Source organism: Patagioenas fasciata, chromosome 4, assembly GCF_037038585.1.
Source record: "Patagioenas fasciata isolate bPatFas1 chromosome 4, bPatFas1.hap1, whole genome shotgun sequence".
In the NCBI taxonomy this organism is placed as follows: domain Eukaryota; kingdom Metazoa; phylum Chordata; class Aves; order Columbiformes; family Columbidae; genus Patagioenas; species Patagioenas fasciata.
The window spans coordinates 41,978,506-42,001,678 of NC_092523.1; the positions used below are offsets into that span (position 1 = coordinate 41,978,506).

At 34.0% G+C, this 23,173-nt stretch overlaps 1 protein-coding gene across 2 annotated transcripts in view; it reads left to right on the forward strand.

The window, feature by feature from the left end:
• Positions 1–23,173, forward strand: part of SPOCK3 (SPARC (osteonectin), cwcv and kazal like domains proteoglycan 3) — a 191,400-nt gene that overhangs the window by 101,963 nt on the left and 66,264 nt on the right. For both annotated transcript variants that reach the window (XM_065837650.2, XM_065837651.2), the window contains exon 5: positions 11,371–11,497. In XM_065837650.2, coding sequence (XP_065693722.1) covers positions 11,371–11,497 — 127 coding nt within the window. The remainder of the gene's footprint in view (positions 1–11,370; positions 11,498–23,173) is intronic.

A 23,173-nucleotide genomic window follows, 5' to 3' on the forward strand; every position in this document is an offset into this window, starting at 1 on the left:
CTAGGTGATCTAACATAGGGGTGTCAGACTCATTTTCACCAGTGGCGACTGAAGTAGTTACATTTAGACAGTCCTAAAATTACTTTTGGCCCTTTGAAGGCAACCATGAGGCTGATGTCACCCCCAGTGAAAATGCGTTTGACACCCGTGATCTAGAGGAATTCTGTATTTCATAGAAATGTCTGAGCTGTTAACCAGTTCCAGAATGCAGAAACTTAGTTTTGTAAGACACTGATATACAGACACACATCATTCTCTTAAAAACTCATGAACTCTAAAGCAGTGTTTGCAGCTTTGAAGTACTTTTCTAACACCCGATAAACAACGTCATCTAAAAACATCACAGCCTTTGTCACAAGTGAGTTAACATAATCACAACAGCAAAAGCAGTTCAAGTTAATATGGCTTCATCTTTAATTTAAATACTGTATAGAGATTACTTGTAATCCTGAGCACCATTGTATAAGACAATTTTCTGGCCGAGTGTGTGCTGTGCCTTAGAATCTGTAACTACAGGCATGATATTATGATACTTTTGAAATTATTTCAGGAAGATAATGCATTCTTGCAGTAGAATGAAGGGCAACTGATACTAGTACTAGATTTATCAAGTCAGCTGGCTCATTTTACGGCTTTATCGATCCTCAGCACCAGGCAGTAGATCATAGAATCATTTCAGTTGGAAGAGACTCTCAGGATCATCAAGTCCAACCATAACCTAACCTAACTCTAGCACTAAACCGTGTCCCTAAGATCCTCATCTAAGCACTTTTCAAACACCTCCAGGGATAGTGACTCCACCACTTCCCTGGGCAGCCCATTCCGATGCCTGACAACCTTTTCTTTGAAGATTTTTTTCCTAATATCCAATCTAAACCTTCCCTGGCTCAACTTGAGGCCATTTCCTCTCATCCTATCACATGCTACTTGAGACAAGAGACCAACACCCTCCATGCTACAACCTTCTTTCAGGTAGCTGTAGACAGCAATAAGGTCTCCCTTCAGCCTCCTTTTCTCCAGGCTAAACAGCCCCACCTCCCTCAACTGCTCCTCATCAAACTTGTGCTCCAGACACCTCACCAGCTTTGTCACCTCCTCTGCACTCTCTTTAGTATCTCAGCATCCTTCTTATGATGAGGGGACCAAAACTGAACACAGTATTTGAGGTGCAGCCTCACCAGTGCTGAGTACAGTGACTCAATCACTTCCCTAGTCCTCTTGGCAAATAGCTAGTATGTAAAGATATAGGTAGTATAAAGTATATCAATAGTATATAAAGAGGCTTTGTTGTGTCTATTACGTGGTTTTCTTATTTAGCATTGATTTAGGCTAGGATGAGTCCAGTTCAAAGTTGTTTAATTAAAACAGATTTCCAGGGTAGGTGGAATTACATTACACAGTACTGGTAATATAGCAGATTGATGTTAAAAAAAAAAAAAAAAAAAACAACACCAAACAAAAAAAAATAAAACCCAAACCAACAACAACAACAAAACCAAAACAAAACAACCAAAAAACCTGTTTAAGAAAAACAGGTGTGGTACTTCTGGAGATGGGGAAAACAATAGATTAAAACTGGCAGGTTTAAGAAGTTGAGCTGGTAGGTGGTGGAAGCATCATCAGTCACACAGATGAACATTCTGATGAATGGAGTTAGGTATTGATGTGTTTTCTAGAATGTTACAAATGCTGTTTGAAAGTACTGTCATCTATAAGTAATTTTAGCATTGGTATATGAATGCAATAATTCCTTCCAGTAGGTAAGAGATTAGTTTACTACATGACATGGATGATTTTAAGAAACTAAACAAACAGATGAGTTTTTGGAAAATAATGAGCAAGTACAGAAAGAATGAACAGCTTAAATGGTCAAACTGTACATTATTTTAACTCCTACACCACATCAGCCACCTAGCAGAAATAATGTTTATTTACTTATCTTCTGTACTTACTATTCAAAAGGAATAAAGGCAAAGTCTTTTGAAAGTTATCGTTGACTGATATTTTCTACCTATAAGGCTACCTAACGAGTTGAATATGAAGTTTTGAAGAAAAGTTTTAAACTGCCTTCTGACTCTCAAATCAAGTGATTGACAGAGCAGACATTTATGATGGTAATAGGAAAGGCAAAAAATGAAAATCTTTCTTTCAGATATTGATTACTGTGATGCTTGTAAATGGAATTTCTTCCTTCTTTTCTGTCTTCATTTTCAAGCATACACTGTGACTGATCCTCCATGAGGGAAGAAAGAGCTAGGAGCACGGGCAGCAAGAGTGCAACTTGCACTTGAAAGGCAATGGGAAAGATAGATTGTGTGAGAATCACTCTGTCTGCAGGGTTCTGAATGTGATGAGTGGAATATCAATCTACTTTTATAATGGCAAAAGAAATTTTTGTGGCAGCTAGTGTTTTGAGCCAATAGGAATGCTAGCTATTTTCTAGTGAAAAATATTCTGTAATTACACTCAACATATAATAGTACGTCTTGTATAAGTGGCCATTCTAATTGTAATATTAATCAAAATATTGCCACTACTTTTCTTCTTTGGGCTGTAGAAGTGATTATTAGTTATTAGTTATTATATTTCATTAATTTTATTTTTTATGTTTCTCTTATTTCTTTTCACTCATATTTTTATGAATCATAGGCATTAAGATGCTTTCTGATGAGAACTATATCTGTAATTGGATTATCAAATGCAAGTAACAAAAGCATCATATTGTGCAAAACAGGCCCTGAATTAATAACTTTGACTTCTCTCAATAATAGATGCATAATCATAAAAAATGAAACCAATATCCAGCCCTGCAGTTTTGCAATTATGAAGCATGCTGATACATAGAACCTACGTGTAAATGACACTGACCAAATCTAACTATTGAACTTTGCTTATTGCTAGGGACTTTTAGATTCCTGTTTAACAAACTATGAAAATCTAAGACTTGACACAGTCTCCTGATTATTATGTATCTAGTTCTTCAGATTATTTTGACAGAAGAGAACGGGTTTCTGCTTCATTAAATGATGTGTAAAAAAGAAACAAAATTATTTTCACTTTTGTGTTATCTGCATTGGAAAACACGTTGAAGAATCTCTTTGTTTGCTTTTGGATGTAAATTGATGTGTTCATTAAGTTTTTTCCACTAGCACTAATAGATAGTGAATTCAGAGAAGTAAACTCTGCAAGGCTGACACAAAATCTGTGTAATTTTCTATCTTTGCAAATAGAAAATTAAGACTTTGAGAGTTGTTAATAATTCTTTGAGCTTTATAAAATGAAAATGGTTTTGCAAAAAGGTGATAACACTAAGAAATTATTAAAAATTGCATTATGACAAGGTCAAACACTTAGCATAGAAAGCACTGATGAAAGACGTGAATATCTTGGAGAGTGATCAAAAGGTGAAGTATAAGTTCGTAAGTTAACATACACTATTAAAAATCTTCTAAAAATAATACATTATTGCTTTACCAAAGTGAAATGTGTGTGTGTGTGTTTAGGAATCTATATTTTGTTATTTTAATATTACCTATACATTATATCAACTAAAATATGTATACAATTATTTGAGGCCTCGATTCTGGAATCAGTTAAAATTGTGAGCATCCCGTGTAGTCACTGGAGCTAGTCAAACCCGCTCCACTTTATTACTGTCAATTTCTGCAGTGCTTGTGAAAAATTTAACCATTGATTATTAGTAAGAGACATCACTGAATTTTTGAGATTTTGGAAGTTAAAATAATATTGAAGCCATTTTTTAAAAATAGCACCTAAATAACTGTAAATTAGGACATCCTGAGTTTCTCACTGTCTCTTTGAGTGAGTAAAAATACATATATGCACTGAAAGGAAAGAAGTCATGTTTAGGTGAATATTTGTATGAAGAAGAAGTTGTCATCTAAATATGAATTATGAAAAACGGTGAGTTGATAAGCTTAAAAATTATGAAGTCAATATTGCCAAGTTAATTTCACACCGTCTACAATATGTGAAATTAATATCTAGCAAAAGAAGCATCTTTATCATTTAAATGACAATACGTTTTTGTATAATTTCAAAATAATTGAAATACCTTTTTCTGTAACTTTGCTGTACTTTCCTCACCTCATTTTATTTTCTTTACCTTTGTATCCCTACAAAATATATCTTTCAAGATGTTGCATTAGAGAGGAAGAAAAGTCAGCCCTTCAGTGACATTTTGCTTTGCATATTGAATCTACACACAGCTTTGATAGTAAACTTCTTTCATGTACAAGGGTCTTTTTCTGTTTTTTTTCAGTTTCTGACAACAGTAATCTGTGAAAACTTGTAGAAGTAGTTGTTCCTTCTGTCATGTGAATCATTAGTAACTCTTTCTTTTGACCTTAGCTTTGCTATATCATTTTATGATATGTTTTGTGAAAAATTATTATTTACTGTGGTAGCTTATCTCCATTAAACCCAGCAGATATTTATCATAATTGCTAAACTAGGTGTCAACCCACATCATAGTGTTGGTTTTAGTTTTGTTCTGCACAGAACTAATGATTTACAATAAGCAAGTAACTGTTAGAGAGATTGCCTTCTGCATTGTTGTGTAAGATATCTGAAAGAGAAAAACAATTTGCCTCAAACTGTATGGATATCGCAGAGTCTGGATTCTGTCCTCTAGACGGATTATCCACTAAGTAGTTCAGTATGTATTCTGAAGCGATGAAAATAAGGATGAAGGATGTCTCCAGTATCACTAGGTGAGAATACAGTTTTTATTTGGTGCAGATTTCAAGAAATTCAACATTTCTGGTGTTGAAATATTATAACATCTGTAATACCGATAACCTATGGGAAGATGCACTTTTTGTTCCTTATCTTCAACAGTACTTTATACCAGTACATACCAACAAAAAAATAAATTTGTTCATTGTGTTTAAAGTGTGAAGTGTTCAAAATGGTAAATAACTTATTTGTTAAATAGTCTCATACTGCAGGTATTGTATTTGCTCATGTGCCTCACTTTTTTTTATTGACTTAATGTTATGTATCTGCTAGTTTAAAAAGAGAAAGTAACAGAGCTATTACAGATATTCTTATTAAGGGTCAACTTACATATCTATCTTCAGAAAAGTTCGAGTGCAGTGGTTTCTGTGACAGAAAATAAAGTCTGTGATATGCATGAATGCTTTCCACATCTCCACTATTTGCCAAGCAAAATCCTCTTCACATACACATACGTGACCATTTTTTCTAGTTAAATATATAGGAAATGTATGGAGCCATGTCAGATGATTTTGTAAGAATGCAGTAAACATATCCATAAATAATGCTGGATTTAGTGGAAATGTATTATATTTCTGACTTCGCAATGTATATAAATGTCTGTGTTAGATAATGTGTTAGATAATAATGGGCAAATCATGCCTCCCTGGAAGTGGGACTCCAGAGGGTGCTGTCTCTGTTGTCTGGGGTCTGTGCTGGAAGGAGAAGTGAAAGACAGGAGGAGTGTGAAGAATGTGCTCATTCTTGCCATCTGGATTTTACTAATTTCCTAGGGTGTTCTAGGAACAACGTCAGCTGGGAAGGAAGGGAATTTATGTTTATGGAGGGCAGAGAGAAGATTCTGATGCAATTACTTGACCTCTCTTCTGGTACGACCATTTTCTTAATGCTTGACAAGTCTATATTCTGTTATTGTCTCTAGGCAATGTTTGAACAAAACTTTTTGGTTTGATCTTTAACTAAAATAAAAGTTTTTAATCAGAACTTTTTAAGGAATAGCTACAGCTGGGGACTCTGAGATGTTGAACTCAAAAGAGCTATTGTCACTTACAATTTTGAAATAATATTTGGAACCTTTTCTACCGAGCCATGTTTTCTTTCCCTTTATTTAGGATTTTCTTTATATTTTTTTGTCTCCTAAATATGTGAATGACCATATAGCAGTGCCTAACTATGTAAATCACAAGTGTAGCAATCTGAGAGGTCCTAAGAAAAACCTTCAGTCTACTCCGTGCTGGTAATCTTTTTTTTTAAAAAAGTCGCACAGTATTGATATCTCTAATAGGGACTTTTTATACTTTTAACATCTCAAATCCTCACCATCCCCCTCCCTGGTGATTTAGATAGTAATTTGTAACACATTACTCCTTGAAATGCCTGTATAATTTCCTAACCTAATGGAAAAGAAGGTTGGCATGAGCACTTCATTCAGCTGTTCGTATATTAGGCCCCTTTCACCTCTCAAGCAACTAGAGATAAGTTGAAATATGAGAAAAGTCATTTCTGTGTTGCTGTGCATTCTTTGCTTTTCTTCTCATCAAACTGATGTACCAACTAACTTCACTCAATCAAAATGAAGCAAATGCTACTCCAGGAAATTTCAGCAGCGTTACCTCAAACTAGCATTTTTTTGTCACTGTTTGGTTTTGATGGGTTTTTTTTGTTTGTTGGTTTGAGTGTTTGTTTGTTTGTTTTAATATATAGAAGGCTGCTTTATAAGGCTGTTTAGTTTATTATATAGACATTAGAATAAAATACTGGGGGTTTTGCTTGTTAAAAGTAGACAGAATGGTAGTGAAAATAGTGGGGCTGTATTACAACAAGTAAGTAAACTACCTTAAAGTGTAAACTTGCCTTTGTAATAATATGTGTAGGTGGAAGGTGGTAGTAAAAATTTCTGTCTTTAAGATATCTATTTGTTTTCCTTCTCTGGTGCAAATGAGTAAATATAATCTTCTTTTTACATGCACAAAAAGAAATATTCTTCTAAATTCTGAAATAATAGTAAGTATGCTTAGTGATCCTGACAAAAATGATAGATCATACATAATTTTCTAATCTACTATCTTGGATGCAGATACTGGGAAATAATAATAGCTGAATTTATTATATAATCTCACATGCACCTGCTAAACATTATGATGGTCCATCAATAAATACAAACATCTTGCTAACACTTAATTTAAAATTGCTTAAATGTATTGTATTTTGATTCCCATATTAACTTTATTAATATATTTACTCAAGTATTATTAGTTTCTTAAAACAGATTTTTCTTGTATTTGTTAGGAATAGTGCAAAATAATGAAACAAGTCAGAATAACATAGACATACACACATAGAGACCAGCAATGATGTCTTGGTTTCTTCTGGCATTTGAAAAAAGCATCTCAACAATATATTGACAGCTATAGTTTTCTTCCAGGATTCTTCCACATGGAGAGGGAACTTTGAAGGAAATCCAGTCACCTCTGATGAAAGCAAATGAGAATTTGCTATACAAGTGTTTTTTCTGATTTTGTTAGTTTGACATAACCTGATTGTGTTCCCAAAGGCCATGGCAAAACATAATCAGGCTGTCTCCAAATTGGAACAATTCCAAAATCTCTAAAAAATGCAAATGTAGTTATCAGAGATGAGTTACAAGAGTTCTTTGAAAGATTAGGTTTTTATTAACACAGATTTGTTTCTGTCAGTCAGTATTTGAAGACCTGTGTTTGAAGATTCTCAAATCTAGATATAGAATACTATTTTTTCAAGTGAATTGGGCACTCACGCATTTTATAGATAATATTAAATAAGTTCATGTTGCCAAAATGTTGCTTGCAGCTGAATTTTCAATGGGTTACATTAAGCATTCTCAAAGTATTTGCAGGCACAATCACTGTGTGTACAAGAAGGTAAGTTTATGTATGCAAACAGGTACATAGGCTAGAGTAATTGGGAAGATTGGCTAATTATGTTTCTAGGCATGAGGTTGCATATGCAGCATAAAAGCATATGCACAATTTGGTGTATGCAAATTAATGCAATCACAAGCATTGCTGGTAAGTTAAACTCATATATTTAATTTTACCCTTTTGGTGTCAATGATGTCAGATAAGGCTGGGCTTGTGTATTTGGTGATAATCGGTTTATTACTAGAGATCCCAAAGTCCTTTTCAGGAAATTTAGAAGTTTAAAATTTATTAGTGGAAAAGGTTGGCTTTTACATGGCATCATATACTTTTTTGTGGCAAAATACTAACAGACACAACAACATTTGTAGTGATTGCTGTGTAATCACAAAATTGAATGGCAGAATTTTAGTAACTGCAAGTTGCAGTGATCTGGGTTTTCTTGCTGATAGAATCAGAAATAATAAATACAAGGAAGAGAAAAATAAATGTGATTTGTCATAGTGAAGTAACTGATTATTTACTATTTGTCTTATTCTTGAGCATTTTAAAATGTAGAAATACCTTGCTTTATCTACATATCTCAAGTAAATTGTAACACATTTTTTAATGTTGTAGCTAAGCAGTTTTTCTGTATCTTACTTCATGATGTTTGTGGACATACACTATTAATCATAATTCAAGATAATAGATATCATCACAGTAGTTTCTCAGTTATTCCCATGTTAATAGTTAGTATGTGTGCTCATTACCTAGCTGTTAAAAAAAAATAAACACAATACCTGGTAACAAAGGAACAGTCAACAGGAACAAATCTGGTGTAATTAAGGAATGGTGAAAGGGAATGTTTCAATATATAAGGAAAAGGCATTATTAATATATTTTATGAAATGCACATATCTACCATAACTAGTATTTAAAAGGTTATTAATTAATTTCATATTGACCTGTCATCCCGGTATCTGACAATCAAAAAATAGCTGTTTGGCAGCTCTGATCAAACAGAATCTTGTTTCTACATGATTGTGGTAAAGTGTATCCATGACCAGGTGTCTCTGGATTGATACCTTAAAAGTACGATTATTTATAATTTATTTATTCCTATACTTTACATTTGGGTTTGGAAAAAATACAGATAGTTCTGTTTGGTAAAAAAATATTATTAGTCATATAAAAACAAAGATTTTGAGAAGAGTGATCTTCTGAAAGTCTCGGGTGAGTTCTTTGTATAACAGGAAACTTGACTCACCTCACCCTAAATTAGTACCCTGGTACAGCCTGTATTTAAAATCATTAACGAAGCAGAGGTTATTTGAGAGAAGGTAATCTATCTGACTTCATGAAATATTTTCCATTTTCCTCATATCTCCTCACTGGTATTCACAAACCTGTGATTTCTGTATCCTGAGCTTTTTCTAGTGTCTGCTTTCCTTGTGGTCCTTCCTGAGATACGTGATTCTCTTTCCTTTAGGTGGTTTTACTTATCCATTTTCCTCCATTTAAAAGGGCTTTTTTCATCCCCCCCACCTCTTCTTTTCATCTTTTTCGTGTCTGTAGACTTAATTGAGGGCATATACAAGGGTGCAGATATGCTAAAACCCTATAATCACCACTAGTCCTTTCTTTGATATATTTTAAGCATCTATACCAAACAACCCCTGTGTGTCTCACAAACCCTGCTTCCAGTTCATTTTTTTCTGATATCAGTGACGTTCTCCTTGTTGATGTCTAGAACTTTTGGAATTGGTTTATGCAGCATGTTAAAGTTACTGTATGTCAGATAAACAAACGACATCAGGTTGATAGTTGGGACTCTGGTCCTGTCAGTAACCTCGGGCTACTGGGGCACTTCTGGAAAATTATGAGCTATAAAAGTAACAAGAAGTAAAAGAAAGATGCAGCCATCTGAATAATCTAATTGCACTGAAGTTCATGTGGATGATTGCAAAACTCTCAGTCAAGTGTGAGGAGCAACAATAGTCAGATTATTACTATATATTATACATAAGGAAACATACAGTTCAACTTTGCTTGACTATAATAAGAATGAAGTTGTTTATACTTAGTCTTCAAAGGATGCAACTTAGCAGAAAAGATTGTCATTTATTATTAATTAGGGTAGTATGTTTGAATTGTTTTCTTTTTCATACTTCCTGCTGATGGACATAAAAACTTTCTGTATGGATATTTTACCACTCATTATGCTACATGTAATTGAAGTTATTACTGTTTTTTTTTCAGCAGTAACTGGTAATTTCTGTGTAAAATATTTCAGGTTCCTCTTTACATTGTCAAAAAGATCTGTGCAGTTCAAAATTCCACCACACAATATAATCTGAATGTAAACTTTTAAAACTTACGTGATTTTTTTTTTTGCTCTTAAAGACCACATTTACAACCAAAATTATGAACAGCATAAAAACATACACATAGCTGAGATCACCTGTTTACTCTAAGGTGTATTCCTTTAGCCTTTTACTCTGCGTGTTATAAAACCGGACGATGAGGTGTTTATTTTCTCCAATTTCAATTCCTTTTTATTACTCCAGACAAGTTCTTCTTGAGCAGTGATTCATGACTAATTAGCAAAATAGTTGATGGTTATCTGTAGGTGAACCAAGCTGAAAGAGTTGTGCTTTGGTTGATTTGAGTTTTTTATAAGTTTGAACATTTACTACTTGAGTGTGTCCTGATAAGTCATAGATGTATTCGAAGCATAATCATTTCCAGATTCCTCATTAAGATTCCAAGCAGAAAACATAATATAAAAACCATGCATTATTCTATTTTCTTATTTATATGGAAGCCATTAATATATAAAGCATATTAAAGGTCAGTCTATTAATTGGGCAACTCTCATAAAACAGCTGGTTCAGGATACAATGACTGCTAAATGCTTTCATAGCTGCAAAAAGCAATTGGAAAAATTCAACAATAGAAATTAATTCAAAGCTACCAAGAGAAAACATGTTTGTCTGAGCATGGCCATATGTCTCAAATTACTGAAGGCTCCGAGAGTATTCTGAGAAAACATCAGTAACTTATTTTAGGCTTTTCATCTGACCCAGTGGAGCTTCTTTTCTAGGCTAACATGATCTATCTAGCTATGTCTATCTGTTTGTATACGCATACACATATATGCTTGTGCAGATTGACTCTTTGTTCCAGTGGATTACCTTCCCCCCCACCTTGAACCTTACATTAGGTGCAAGAGTCAGAATTTGATGAAATGTAAGCTGTGAAAGGCAGAGGTGAAAGTGGGGCAAACAATATGCTCAAGGACCACCTATCTGTCTCTGTGGAAGTATTTATGATATAATTTTCTAATACTTAAATGTTATGTCCTTAAACACCAGTATTAATACATCAACTCCATTCATACTATTTAATAACAACAATAACGAAAAAGTAAATACCACACAAGTCAGACTGATGAGTAAGTGTAACAGTCACCAAAACATCATCTTAATCGTAATTTTCGACTAAGATGTCTTAGAAAGTGAAATAATATACAGGTATCAGGTGTTACTACATCCAGCAATGTATAAAGGTGAGTGAGTGTGTACCAAAGACTGTGCAGCTCTTTATTTAGAAGAAAACTTTGTGGCTGAAAGTATGTATGGCTTACTGTTTATAAAGGATCATTAAAATACCCTGCATATGTTCTGTTTTTACTACCGCTTATCAGAATTGCATACTTTTTGTTTACTTACAGTATGAAAGAGGCTGGTTTAGGCCATAAACAGTGGAGGGGTGGTCCCATTTCATCAAACTGCAAGCAGTGTCCAGTAGTTTATACCAATCCTGTTTGTGGATCAGATGGTCACACATATTCCTCTCAGGTAAGAATTAAATAAAGAACTGAATTATTCTTTCATTGTACCAGTCAACTCCAGCTCTTGCAAAATAATTGCAAGACAAATCAACATTCATTTGTTTTGACTAAAATATATTTTACAGACTGCAACGTACAGCAATTCTAGTGTATCATAAGACAAAAGGGCAAAATGGTAGCAAATCCTAAGCAGCATGAAACAGTAGTACCCAAAGAAACACGTTGTAAGAGTGCTCTGCAATGTAATGGAGCTCCAGGTTAAGTCTGTCTGTGACAAACACCAAGGCAGGGTTTTGAGTAAGGAAAAAAGTGGTGCATGTCCCAAATTTGGAGTAGGATAAATATGTGAAGTCACATTTTCCGATTCACCATTCAGGAAATACTTCACATTCCAAGAACCTAGGCATAGATGTTGCATGCTGAGATTAAAAAAATGTAATAATGTAAATAATTGTTGCATATCTTTCCTTCTTGCCAACAGCATTTTATGTATTTTATGACCTTCCTTTTGTATTCCTGAACCCTCCTCTCTTTTCTCGGTACTTATTTGGGGACAGAATAGTAATAAAAAAAATGTTAATGTCAGTTTTCCCAGTCTTTTTTGAATAAGAGATTTTGTGCTGGTCATATTGAAGTCCAGAAACCATGGGACTGCATTAGTACAGTGCTCAGGTGAAACTTTTGAGATGGAGAGGCTTCATAGTGCTGAAAACAAATCAATTTGTTTAGCATACTCTCTTAAAATTTTGAGTAGAAGAGTGTTGGGCCAGTGTTAATAACTGAGTCCTCTCTAGGAGAAACGAATGTGTGCTCTAGTTGAACTTACATTTGTCAAAAATGATGTGCAATTCAGTAGTGCAAGAGGACACACTGTGTTCTGCTATTGTAACACTACTAACAAGATGTTTTTAATAATAGACAGTATCCTGTACTTTGAGAGAAATATAGTAATAATGATGATAATGCTGATTGTTATAGATTAAACTGATGGAGATGGAGAAGCTCTGTGGTTGTTACTTATAAAGAAAACCTTTCATATAGAATTTTAAGAAAAGATTTTTAGGATATTTCCAAATATTTAAATATTTTAGAGTTAAGTATTTACTGTATTGAATTTTTTGTTGTTGTTTTTTACTGCAAACAAGAACTAAATTTTCAAAAAATGTATTAGACTTAGGAGGAGTGACTGTCTATTAGATTGAACACTAAGTATCCTGTCCAATGATGTTTTCTTCTTGATAAAATAAAAACATTAAGATATAACTAGTATTTCTGCAGCCATGCCAATTCTTATACTTTTATCCTAAGTCTTACATAAGAAAATGTTTTTCTATTTAGCTATAGGGAACTGGTCAAAAATTTTAATTTTTCTTAAAAAGAAAAAAAAAATCTAGCTCTTATACCAGGCTATCTGAGGCCCTACACATGAATTTTGGACTCTTTGGCTTAGCAGAAAAATAATTCTTTTCCACTGCTGATGTAGCTTAAAGTTTTAATTCAGAAATTTGAAAATATTTTTATTCACAGTAATCTCCTGTCTGTGTTTTATCAAGAGCCTAAAATGTGCTTCCATCTTACCAGACGTTAGATGATACTGTCATTTAGCATTTATTTTACTGTGCCACATGTAGGTTTAGTCAGCCTTTAAGTCCCAAGCCTGGCCTGCACATAGATATAAAACAGGCAGTGGTTTCTATGATTTTGCAGTTTAAGAGACAAGGTAGATAATTTGATACAGGTAATTCTGAGTGAGCGACTTTTTTCTTTTCTTTTCTTTTCTTTTTTTTTAATACTATATACTTTATCCATTATATTCTCTGCCTACATTCTTCCTAATGCAGTATAAACATCATGCCTAGTTTTAACCTCATCAGTTCATGTGTTAAAAATGAGGGTGTGCTTCTCAAGCAGGATGATGAGAAATGAGTGGATTAAATAGATACATTGCTTCCATTTCAGTCCATTATCAGAGCTACAGTCAGTGCAGTATTACATATCCAACCTCTATGTCCCTCACATGCATATAATGCAGAAAAAATATAGCATCAGAGAGCTTTTGCAGAGTCTTCTTTTTGTCTTCCACTATCTTGTAATGATAGATTTCAAATCTAAGTTTATAGCAGCAAAGTGCTAAAAAAAAAGTTAATGACCACGGATCATCTGCATTAGTCTATAAATATATATTTTTTTTTTTTTAATTTTCAACGATGCTATGATTTCTTCTTCTGTGGTGCCATTGCATCAAATAGAGGTCCTTGCAAGGTTATTTCTGGAGTAGTTGTTTTAAAAATTGTCATATAGTCAAATATTTGTGTTCCTTTACTCCAGGCTAAGTTTAGTTTTGTTGTGTCATCAAGCTCCAGTAGGAGTTTATATAACAACTTTATTGTGTTTAGAATGCATTTGTCAATGACTGTGGCAAGCTGTAGAATACATTCTTTGAAAATAAGTCAGTAAATAGTAGTGGTTTAGTAGAACACAGCCAGGCACCTGGCAGTTACCAGATAGACACTGCCTTGGGAGTATGTCCTTTCTTCTCAGGCCAAGCCCATTCAAATATTTGAATTAAATTATATAACTAGATATTTCATGTATAATTCTTGCTTTGAGAAGGAAAAAAAAAATATCATATAGTGGTAGACAATGTAGAAAGAAAGGCTAACTTCTAAATAGAGCTTATCCAGAGTCAGGTTGATGTTTTGTTTTCCCTTCACTTTCACAGGCCACAATTACTTGCATGCTGTCACTGTAAAGGGAAAGTAGGAGATGTAAGATGCTTATTATTAGCGTTGCAAGAACGTTGAAATAAAAATATTATGTGCTAAAATGTTGAGTAATCAAAGTGAATATTAATTATTATGTGAGAAGAAATTCAGTATAAAGAGATTTTGCTGTTTCCTTACCAGGCTGGTGTTACAAACAAATTTTAGTTAATAGCCTTTGAATAATACTGCATGTGTTTTACATTTCATTAGTCTAGTTTCACCTTCTGCATTTCTCTGAACTTTGGCACTTTTTATTCATTTTAACACTAGGAATTCTCAAGCACTGCTGTAACATAGGGCTTTGGTACCCCTATATATTTAGTGCCTTATCCATTCTCCAGGCGAAGCATGGCCACTGCTACCAGGACAGCTTTTGCAGCCTGTGTCTGGCCTCATCTTTCCTGGGATTAATAGGGAAATACAAAGGACATGGAGTGCACCTCAGATGTGGTGGTTTTTGGCAGCATCCCACCCCTTGCCATTATTTTACCCAGGGACGCGATTCACTGCTGTCCATCACGCATGCAATAAAGCTCATGTAGCTGTGGATGGGATGATGATGCTCAGGCTTGGATGCTTCTGTTGGAACATTTCTCCATGTTGTGATATATTATAACTGGGCCTTCTGAAAAATGGCCACAAGGAAAAGAAAATATGCTCACACATCAGATGAGTTGCCTTTTGAGTGGTTTTTTGCGTATTTTAATTACAGCTCTGATATTTAGTACAACAGGCTGAATTTTTCTCTTTGGTTGAATGTGATCCACGAGTCTAACTGAAGTAAGATCAATGAGCAATGCTTTGAGTATTTTGAAAGGAAAACACCACAGAAATAAATTAATCTTTACAATATGTACATTGCTCCATGATTTTATTCCAGAATCATCTTGGTAGTAAGTCCTAGATCAGTTTTATTGCTAGCAACAATTTGCTCGAGTTGGTTTCATATTGGTAGTGAATTTTTAATGAAATATTTTTCTGCTGCCTATGAAAACTTCATGTCATTGATGACATTCCTATAGGTACAAATAGCAGTAAAAATCAGGTTTTGCAAAAATAGTAGGTCTAAACTAGCTTCTCAGACTAAGATGGAAAAGGTATAGAAAAACAACAGTTAGAAAAAAGGATATGAATTTTTTATATACTTTACAGATAGCTAGGTATGTGGATTTAGATTTTTTTTTTTCAAGATTTAAATACTTTCTTCAGTATCCCAGATGATGATTCATTTCTCACTAGGAAGGCGAAAGAGAGCCAGTGAGTGGATAAGATCACACTGCGTGTGGAGGGAGGAGTTTGGTACTGGTTGCTTACTCTGTCCAAATTTTGTTTATAAATTTACATGAACCTAAATTCCTAGATTCTTATTCTTCGAGTATCACATATTTAACATTTTTCTTTTTATATCATTGCTGCCTTTATTCATTTCGGGACTTCTATTTAATAATGTGTCTCTTGGCAATGTGTTTGGTATAAGACAGCTTGTTTGGAGGAAGCATAAAAAATAAATATCAACATTTTGAAGCTTCAGTGTTATTTTAAACATCATCCTATTGTAAAAGTTAAATTGATTTTAATATATTTATTAGCTTATGGTAGATTTTTAGGTCACATGAACTGTTGGCAGTTCCTTTCTACTTCAGAAAAGATTGCTAGAAATAGATATCTACATTGTAATAGTAAATGAAAGCAGTTTCCAAAAAAAGGTTCAATCTATATCATTCTTACTTTTTAACTTGGGCTAATCCATGCTGCCTTTTCTTTTTTATCTGCATTGTTACTAAGCAGTCTGCTGTAGTCTTAGCTGTCAGTAGAAACATAGCCAAAAATAATAAAGTGAAATCATTACCTGCCATCTTTAGTAATAAAATAACATCATCTCTCTCATATAAATTATTTTGCAGCATTCTGGTCCATATTTTTGCAGTTGGAAGTAGCAGCTTCTTTGAGATGCTCAGCAGCACAATTTTTTTTTTTTTTTTTCCTAATAAAAGTAGGTTTTCTCCTCTCAAAATTAAAATTTGTTTCTCTGTCCTGTTCCCAAACAAGACCCAGCCAAAATCTCCCTATTCAAGTGGATAACTTTAAAGGCTTCTACAAACAAAATCTGTGGTGAACTGTTGCAATGAAAGGCTTGTGACTGAGGACATAACAAACATAACAAACATAACAAACCTCTCTTAAATGAGACTGACTAGTAGTCAGTGAGATGAAATCCTGCTTGATTGATCCATGTATCCTACTTCGTGAGGATAAACTGATCTTTACAGAAATACTGGAAACTCCTTGTTTATTGTTTAAATGCTTAAAAAAAGAAAACCTAATAATAAAAAAAAAATCAGGAAATCAGACTGGTTTTCCTGCTTCTGTCATCAATGGGGATTGCCAGTAATGCCTGAAATTTTATCTGGAACCTTTAAATTGATAGGATGTGGCATTAAAAAAACCCCAGAGAAACGTTAGCAGGGTGACTCACTTTATCCAGTTTTCCAAACAGGCTGGTGTACTAAAAATTCCGAATTATATATAACTGATCTCTTTTTGTCAACTGCATTCAAAATAAGTAGCTGCCAAAGCTGTAGAGAATGGACATGGTAAATTAGATGACATATTACTTCATAGAACCTTCAATATTTTGAAATTTTGAGCATCTCAGTGTTTATTAGACTAAGATGACGTATTTATACTAGCAAGGATTGCATTTAGTTTCTAGAATACTATGTTTGTTTAATACAAAATGATATATTGGGTTTACATTAAAATATACATAAACTTCAATAAAAATTTTAAAAATGCTGCTTTGTGAACTGGAAAATACTTTTGTAAGCCTTCATCTATGTAATGTCTCTACATTGCTTTTTAAAACAGTATAAAGTTATGTCTAGAATAGAAACAATCTAGGCTGGAAGGACAAACCAATAGAAGAATGGGATAAATAGGGGAAAGTGAAACAAATGTCAGTGTTTGTTAAATAACTCCCATGTCACAGAAGCAGTATACAGATACAAAATAATGCATTTAGAAAGCACTCACTTTCAGAAACTATTCATGAAAATCTAAATTTGTATGTTAACTGTCAAACAGGACAGCCAGTAAAACAACAAAATAAAATTACTTAAAGTGAAGTTGAGAAGTTAAAGATTCAGATTTCTTAAACTGTTAGGTTGCATTAGAGACATCCATACTTAGCTGGAAAACAGTCTTTCTCTGAATGATAGCTTTAATCAGCAGAAATTAATCTTTTGAAAAGAGTATTCAAAATCTTGTAACTAGAGTTATAGCTAGAATAGTCAGAATCATTTTGGCACAATAGTGTTTTTTTTTCCAGGAGAATATATGCACATCATATGCAGGCAGAAATGCATAGGAGCTGAACAGAGGAGCTGCGGCTGGTGTAGCTATGCTTGTGGAGTGATAGTGGAGAGCAGAAAATGGTTCTGAAAATAAACCAATGGAAAGATAGGTCTGAAGCATTGAGAGACAATGAATATTGTTCTTAATTTTGTGTAGCTGTTTGAAACATTAAGGTACCTGAGAAGACAGTGGAGAATATAGTGATGATTCTGTGTCCCCTTGCAAGAAGGGGGTGAAAAGAGAAGATTGTTACAGATTTACCAAGCAGAAGCTCATTATTGAGTGTGGTGTCGGTGGAGTGGAGAATAAAGAGAGCAGTAATCGAAGAGGTAGTTAGGTGGGATGAGAGGGCTTTTGTTTGGGTGGGTTTTTTTGAAACAAATGGCTAAGAACCTTTTTATAAAGGGAGAGAGAGAACAGTTAAAAAGACAGTGGGCATGAAACAAGATTATGTCAACCTAGGGAACAGATTTTGAGAGTTAGTAGCAGATAATCCACGGTAAGAATGGTATTGACGAAGATGAGGTTGAAAGTGGCAAACGGCAAACAAGAAAACTGGCTCATGTCTTGGCCCAGTGAAAACATTCAAATATTACAATAATAATTCTCTGAAAGAAGACCCTGAAGACTGTGCCAGTGTAGGAGATAATATGGAAAATGCATGTAGGCACTTATTAGAAAGGAAAAAGTTTAGTGGTGCATGGTATATTTCTGTTCTCTTATCTCTGACAGCCTAATATCCCATCTTGGGCATGTCAATCTGTTCTGCTTGGAACATTCCTTCCTGTGTCCCAGGGTTGAGGGAGAGCCATGGCTGCCTAAATTGTCGTTGTACACAAGGCAGTACTCCACAGTACTCCAGCTATATGAGCAAACAGAAGAAAATATAACAACAAAGACATTTCTTGTTTTGCCATAGATGTGGGAATGGGATGATTAAACTTTTTTTTTTTTTTTAAGAAGGGGTTTGGAACAACGTAGATGTAGCAGGCATAAAAGGTGTACTTAACATTTCTTAACCGTTTAGGTTTTCTTTAGCAATTAACAGAACAGTAAGCATTTGAAAAGCTACAAAACTGCAAATGAAGTTAAAATTACTAGGAAAAAAATGTAGGGTTTTTATTTCTTAGTTTTTTTTGTATTTTTTTTAGACCTTGTAATTAAATTTAGTAATCAAACAGAAGTGTCTAGCTTCTAAAAACATGTTCTTGCACACTATTGATGTAGGTCATACTTGCACTTAAGAAGAAACTGAAATACTCTAAAGTTTCGAATAGTAACATCAGACAGCATAACAGAAATTCAGACCAGCAGTTCTATAAACTAATTATGCTGTCCCAGGGAAAAAGAAAAGCTTCAGTCCTGGTAATTTAGCGGATGTCAATGAGGTAAAATATCTGTAACATCAAAGAATCCTCTTCCAAACCTCAATCTTTTATTTTAACTTGTAATTTTGAAAAGCTCACAATTAAATGATGTAAACATGAACCAATTAACATTTAGATATGTCACTGAAAACACATTCAGACATATAAGGATTGTTCAAATATTCCTTGAAGTTTTCAGTATTTATGATGCTCTAATGCCAGTATAGTATATTTTTATATACTTAAGATTCTCTGCATAGAATACATCTGTAATTTAGAATTTTAAAATTTTTATTGAAAGGGAGGGGTGATGTTTGTGTAGTTTTCTGTTATACGCAGACTAGTCTTATTTAACGGGCTTTAATAAGCCACATTTAACATTCAACAGTGTGCTACCAAACAAATACCTGATATTACAGCTCAGGCATATTAAGTTTATGGCTGTAAATAATACAGTTCTTCAATCAAACCACAGGAAACTGTCTGGGATTCAGGTTTTCTAATGCAATGCCTGGTAACCACATTCACTTCCCTCTCAAAATCATATCACTTTACCATAAAAAAAGAGAGAGAAGCAACCTTGAAGAAATGAATAGTTGATATTCAGAAATGTTCAAAATGTTTTAGCCAGCTCTCAAACAAAATCCTTAAGTTTCTTCTGAGAATATGGAGTCCTTCAATAAACCTGCCTTCTTTCTACCTTTATCATATTTCTTCAGTGGTGTGGTTGTGATTTATTCCAACTTCAGTCATTTCTAGCACAGAGAACTGTGTGTCTCTACACAAGAGATTTCTCTGAGTTCAAGAAGAGATATTTGTAATCTAGGGAAAGCCAGCCATGCTTCCGAATATTAACTCCCACGTGCACAACAGCATGTTTCTTCCCTGACAGAGTGAAAACCATGATGAACGTGGAATTTCATAAACATTGTAGCCTTCTATTTTGGACTGTTCAATAAATAAAATCTAGTACTTCAAGTTAAAATGAATTTTAGCATACACTTTTAGGGGAATTAAAAAACAGGCTAGAGAGCTGTAGAGTCAATGTGATGGTAAGAAAACTGAGAGTGCCTAGGTGGGTTTGACTTCTGATCCAAACAGTGATGCTGTAGTGCGCTGATGAAGGTTTCACCTAAATGTAAGTAACTATAGAGATTTTTGGTTTTTTTGTTTTGTTTCCTCCTCAGTTGAAATTGTATGGTTTAAACGTCTTAGAAAGTTGGACAGGATAACCCAGCATGGACTAGCGAGGTCCATGCACATTACTTTTATTACTTTCATTATTTTTCCTGTAATTGAAGACTAATGAGCACGCCCTTTAGATGCTATTTTAGCTCACATTTAACTTTATAAATATTTCAACTTAGATATAATTAGATAAATTGAACTTGTTTAATTAGTAATGCAATCAGCCAGCATGGCTTAGGATGCCATATCACATTAAAAGTATAGTGATAATGCATGTTAATAAGCAATAAGCAGATTCTGTTAAGAAAAAATTCCCTGCTTTTACAAGCCATTTGTGTCTTATTATAGGGCTTCATAGCTTTTTACTTTTTACCATTGCCTTTACTCAGAAGTTTGCATGTCAAATGAAAATCAGTGAAGATCTTTCTTGTCTGATTTTGAACCAAAATGGTCAGCTGTTTTTAAGATGATGATTTAGGAGAATTACATAGTTTTTTCTCCCATTTTAAATTTTTCTTTGAAGTATAAGTTTAAAATTTGAAGTGGGAACTTGAAAACTGTAAAATTAATTTTGTCTGAGCAATATTCCTTTTTTGATCTCTCAAGATATTTTCTCCAAATTACAAAACTATGAATGCCAGCAACAAGGTAGACAAAGGATCTCATGTGCATACAGTGTTGGGTGACATTCTGTGCATTGGTAGCTTGGGTCTGCTAAGTGATGAAGAAGTTTGAAACAAGGAGCCTGATGAAGTGCTGAAATTTCAACCATGTGGGCAAGAGCTCTGAATAAGAGCTTGAATTTATAGACTCAATTATATGCGTGTATATGTCAGAAGGAGAAATTTTTTTAAATTAATCATGTTTACAAGAAGCTTTTAGTGTATTTTCAAACTGCATTAGTGTTTATAGTTTTGGAATAAGCCAAAATCAGAGCGAATAATATAGGTAGGATTAATATGGTTATATATTTTTGCCCCTTTTGTTAACACACTCTAAATATTTTTTAATTATTTTTTTTACTTTTGAAATATCTTGATTTTTACAGAATTTATTGTCTTCAAGGAATATTGAAATATGAATTTGGATATGAGGTAATATATTACGTTTTTTACATAAAAATTGCTAGAAGCATTATTATTAAAACTTTTTAATTTACTGGAAATAGAATATTTCAAATAGGGATGTCACAGAGTTTTGTCATTTAACATTCTCATTTGGTGGTATAAAATATTAGTTTACCTGTTTGCAAAATGTATAGAATGAGACGGTGAGGTATATATTTACTAAACTGAGTAGGTACCTAAAAATTCAGATGGCTGATTTAAAAAGCAGATCGGTACTTAGAAGTATTTTCAGAACCTTCTATGCATCAAGTGTCTCTAAAAGACTCTGAGTATGAAAGCAAAGAGAGGTAGTTGCTGATTTTAAACAAGCCCCCTGGGCATCTATCTGCATGTTCCTGTGACCTGATATTTTGTAGGGTGTCTGAAAAAGACTGAATAGCTAGTTAACCTGTTTTCTGGCTTTTCTTTTTATACCATTGCACTGCAGATTGCTGAAGAAAACAGGCAAGAACTGTAGAAGTGAACAGGAAGAAAACTGCATACAGATTTTCATTTTGTCATGTAAATTGCTTTCTCTAGTTCTTAGCTTTATAAACAGTGTATCATCACTTCTCTTTCAACCACAAAATATTTTCTTTGCATGGGGTCTCAGTTCGGTAGGCAAGTTTCCTTTTGTTCTCTGGCCAAAATGCTAATTGCATATCTTTATGGTTAATATTGTTTAAATGTTGTTTTCATTTTAAATATTAGTACTTGTTTGCTTTTTACCCAAACTCCTATGGTTTAAGTAAATAAGACACATGATTAACCGTTTACTGACAGGACAAAAGTACTTCTATAGATCTGGATGACACTTCCTAGATAAATCTGCATATTAATTTTTAATTTCTAAAGCTTGAATTAGTTGAAAATGTGATATCTTGGCATTATGTCTAGCTGGTTTTAGTTTGAAATTCTATATTGCAACTGCTTGTGCCTTCTTGGCTGCTTTTTGTAAGCCGTGATAAAATATTATGATTTCAATATTAGGTTTACCGCATTAACATCTCTACCTATGGCCATATTTTCACCTCTGTTTTAAGCCAATGTAAAGTGACATCACTGCATGAAGAAGCAGTACCAGCCATTGCCTGGAATCAGCCCCTTGTGTCAAGCAGTGCTTTACCTCTCTTCATGTTCTGTATCAAGTAATGCTCCATGTTGAACTGGACGTGGAACATAACTTGATCAACTCTCACACTGTCCACCTCTCCCGTGACTGGTAACAGGAATCACCATCCGAATTAAAGAATATTGTAGTTTTTGCATATTTTGCTTTAGCACTCTCAAATCTGAGGCAATAATTTCACATATCAATTTGCACGTAACAGGGTAAAAGCGTATTTTGAGGAGGGGAATGTATGTAAGCTTTGTGAAATAGGGATTAAGTGAGAAAATGGGAATGTGGATAAGGAAAATAGCATGAAATGAAGTTGAAAGCGCACAGTCCTGAGTACTGAAATCAGAGATTATCTGTTCAACTGTCAAGGTTGAACCAGGTTCTAAAAATGGAGAGAAAGGAGACATCTGTATTAATGAATGTGGAGCTCTACGGGAGAGATTTCTACCAATAAGACACATGATGATACTGGAAGAAATATTTAACACTTCATTCTCTTCTTCAGCATCTGTCTTTGTGGTACTCAAGCAAAGAGCTCTTTAATCAGATCCCATTGATTGTATCAATATCTCCTAACCACCCATTGTTGATCATTGAGAAAATAGACAGTGAAGGAAGAACTGTGAGCTTTATTTGGTAGGAATATGTACATTTGAGAATATATTCCAAATTCTCTCAACCATTCTGTTTATTTATACTGTAACTGGAAGTTTGGTTAAAGCTGAGTGAACAAGGGCGTGGAAGAGTTGAGGAGTCAGAAGTAGGGCCTCTTATTCTCCTGTT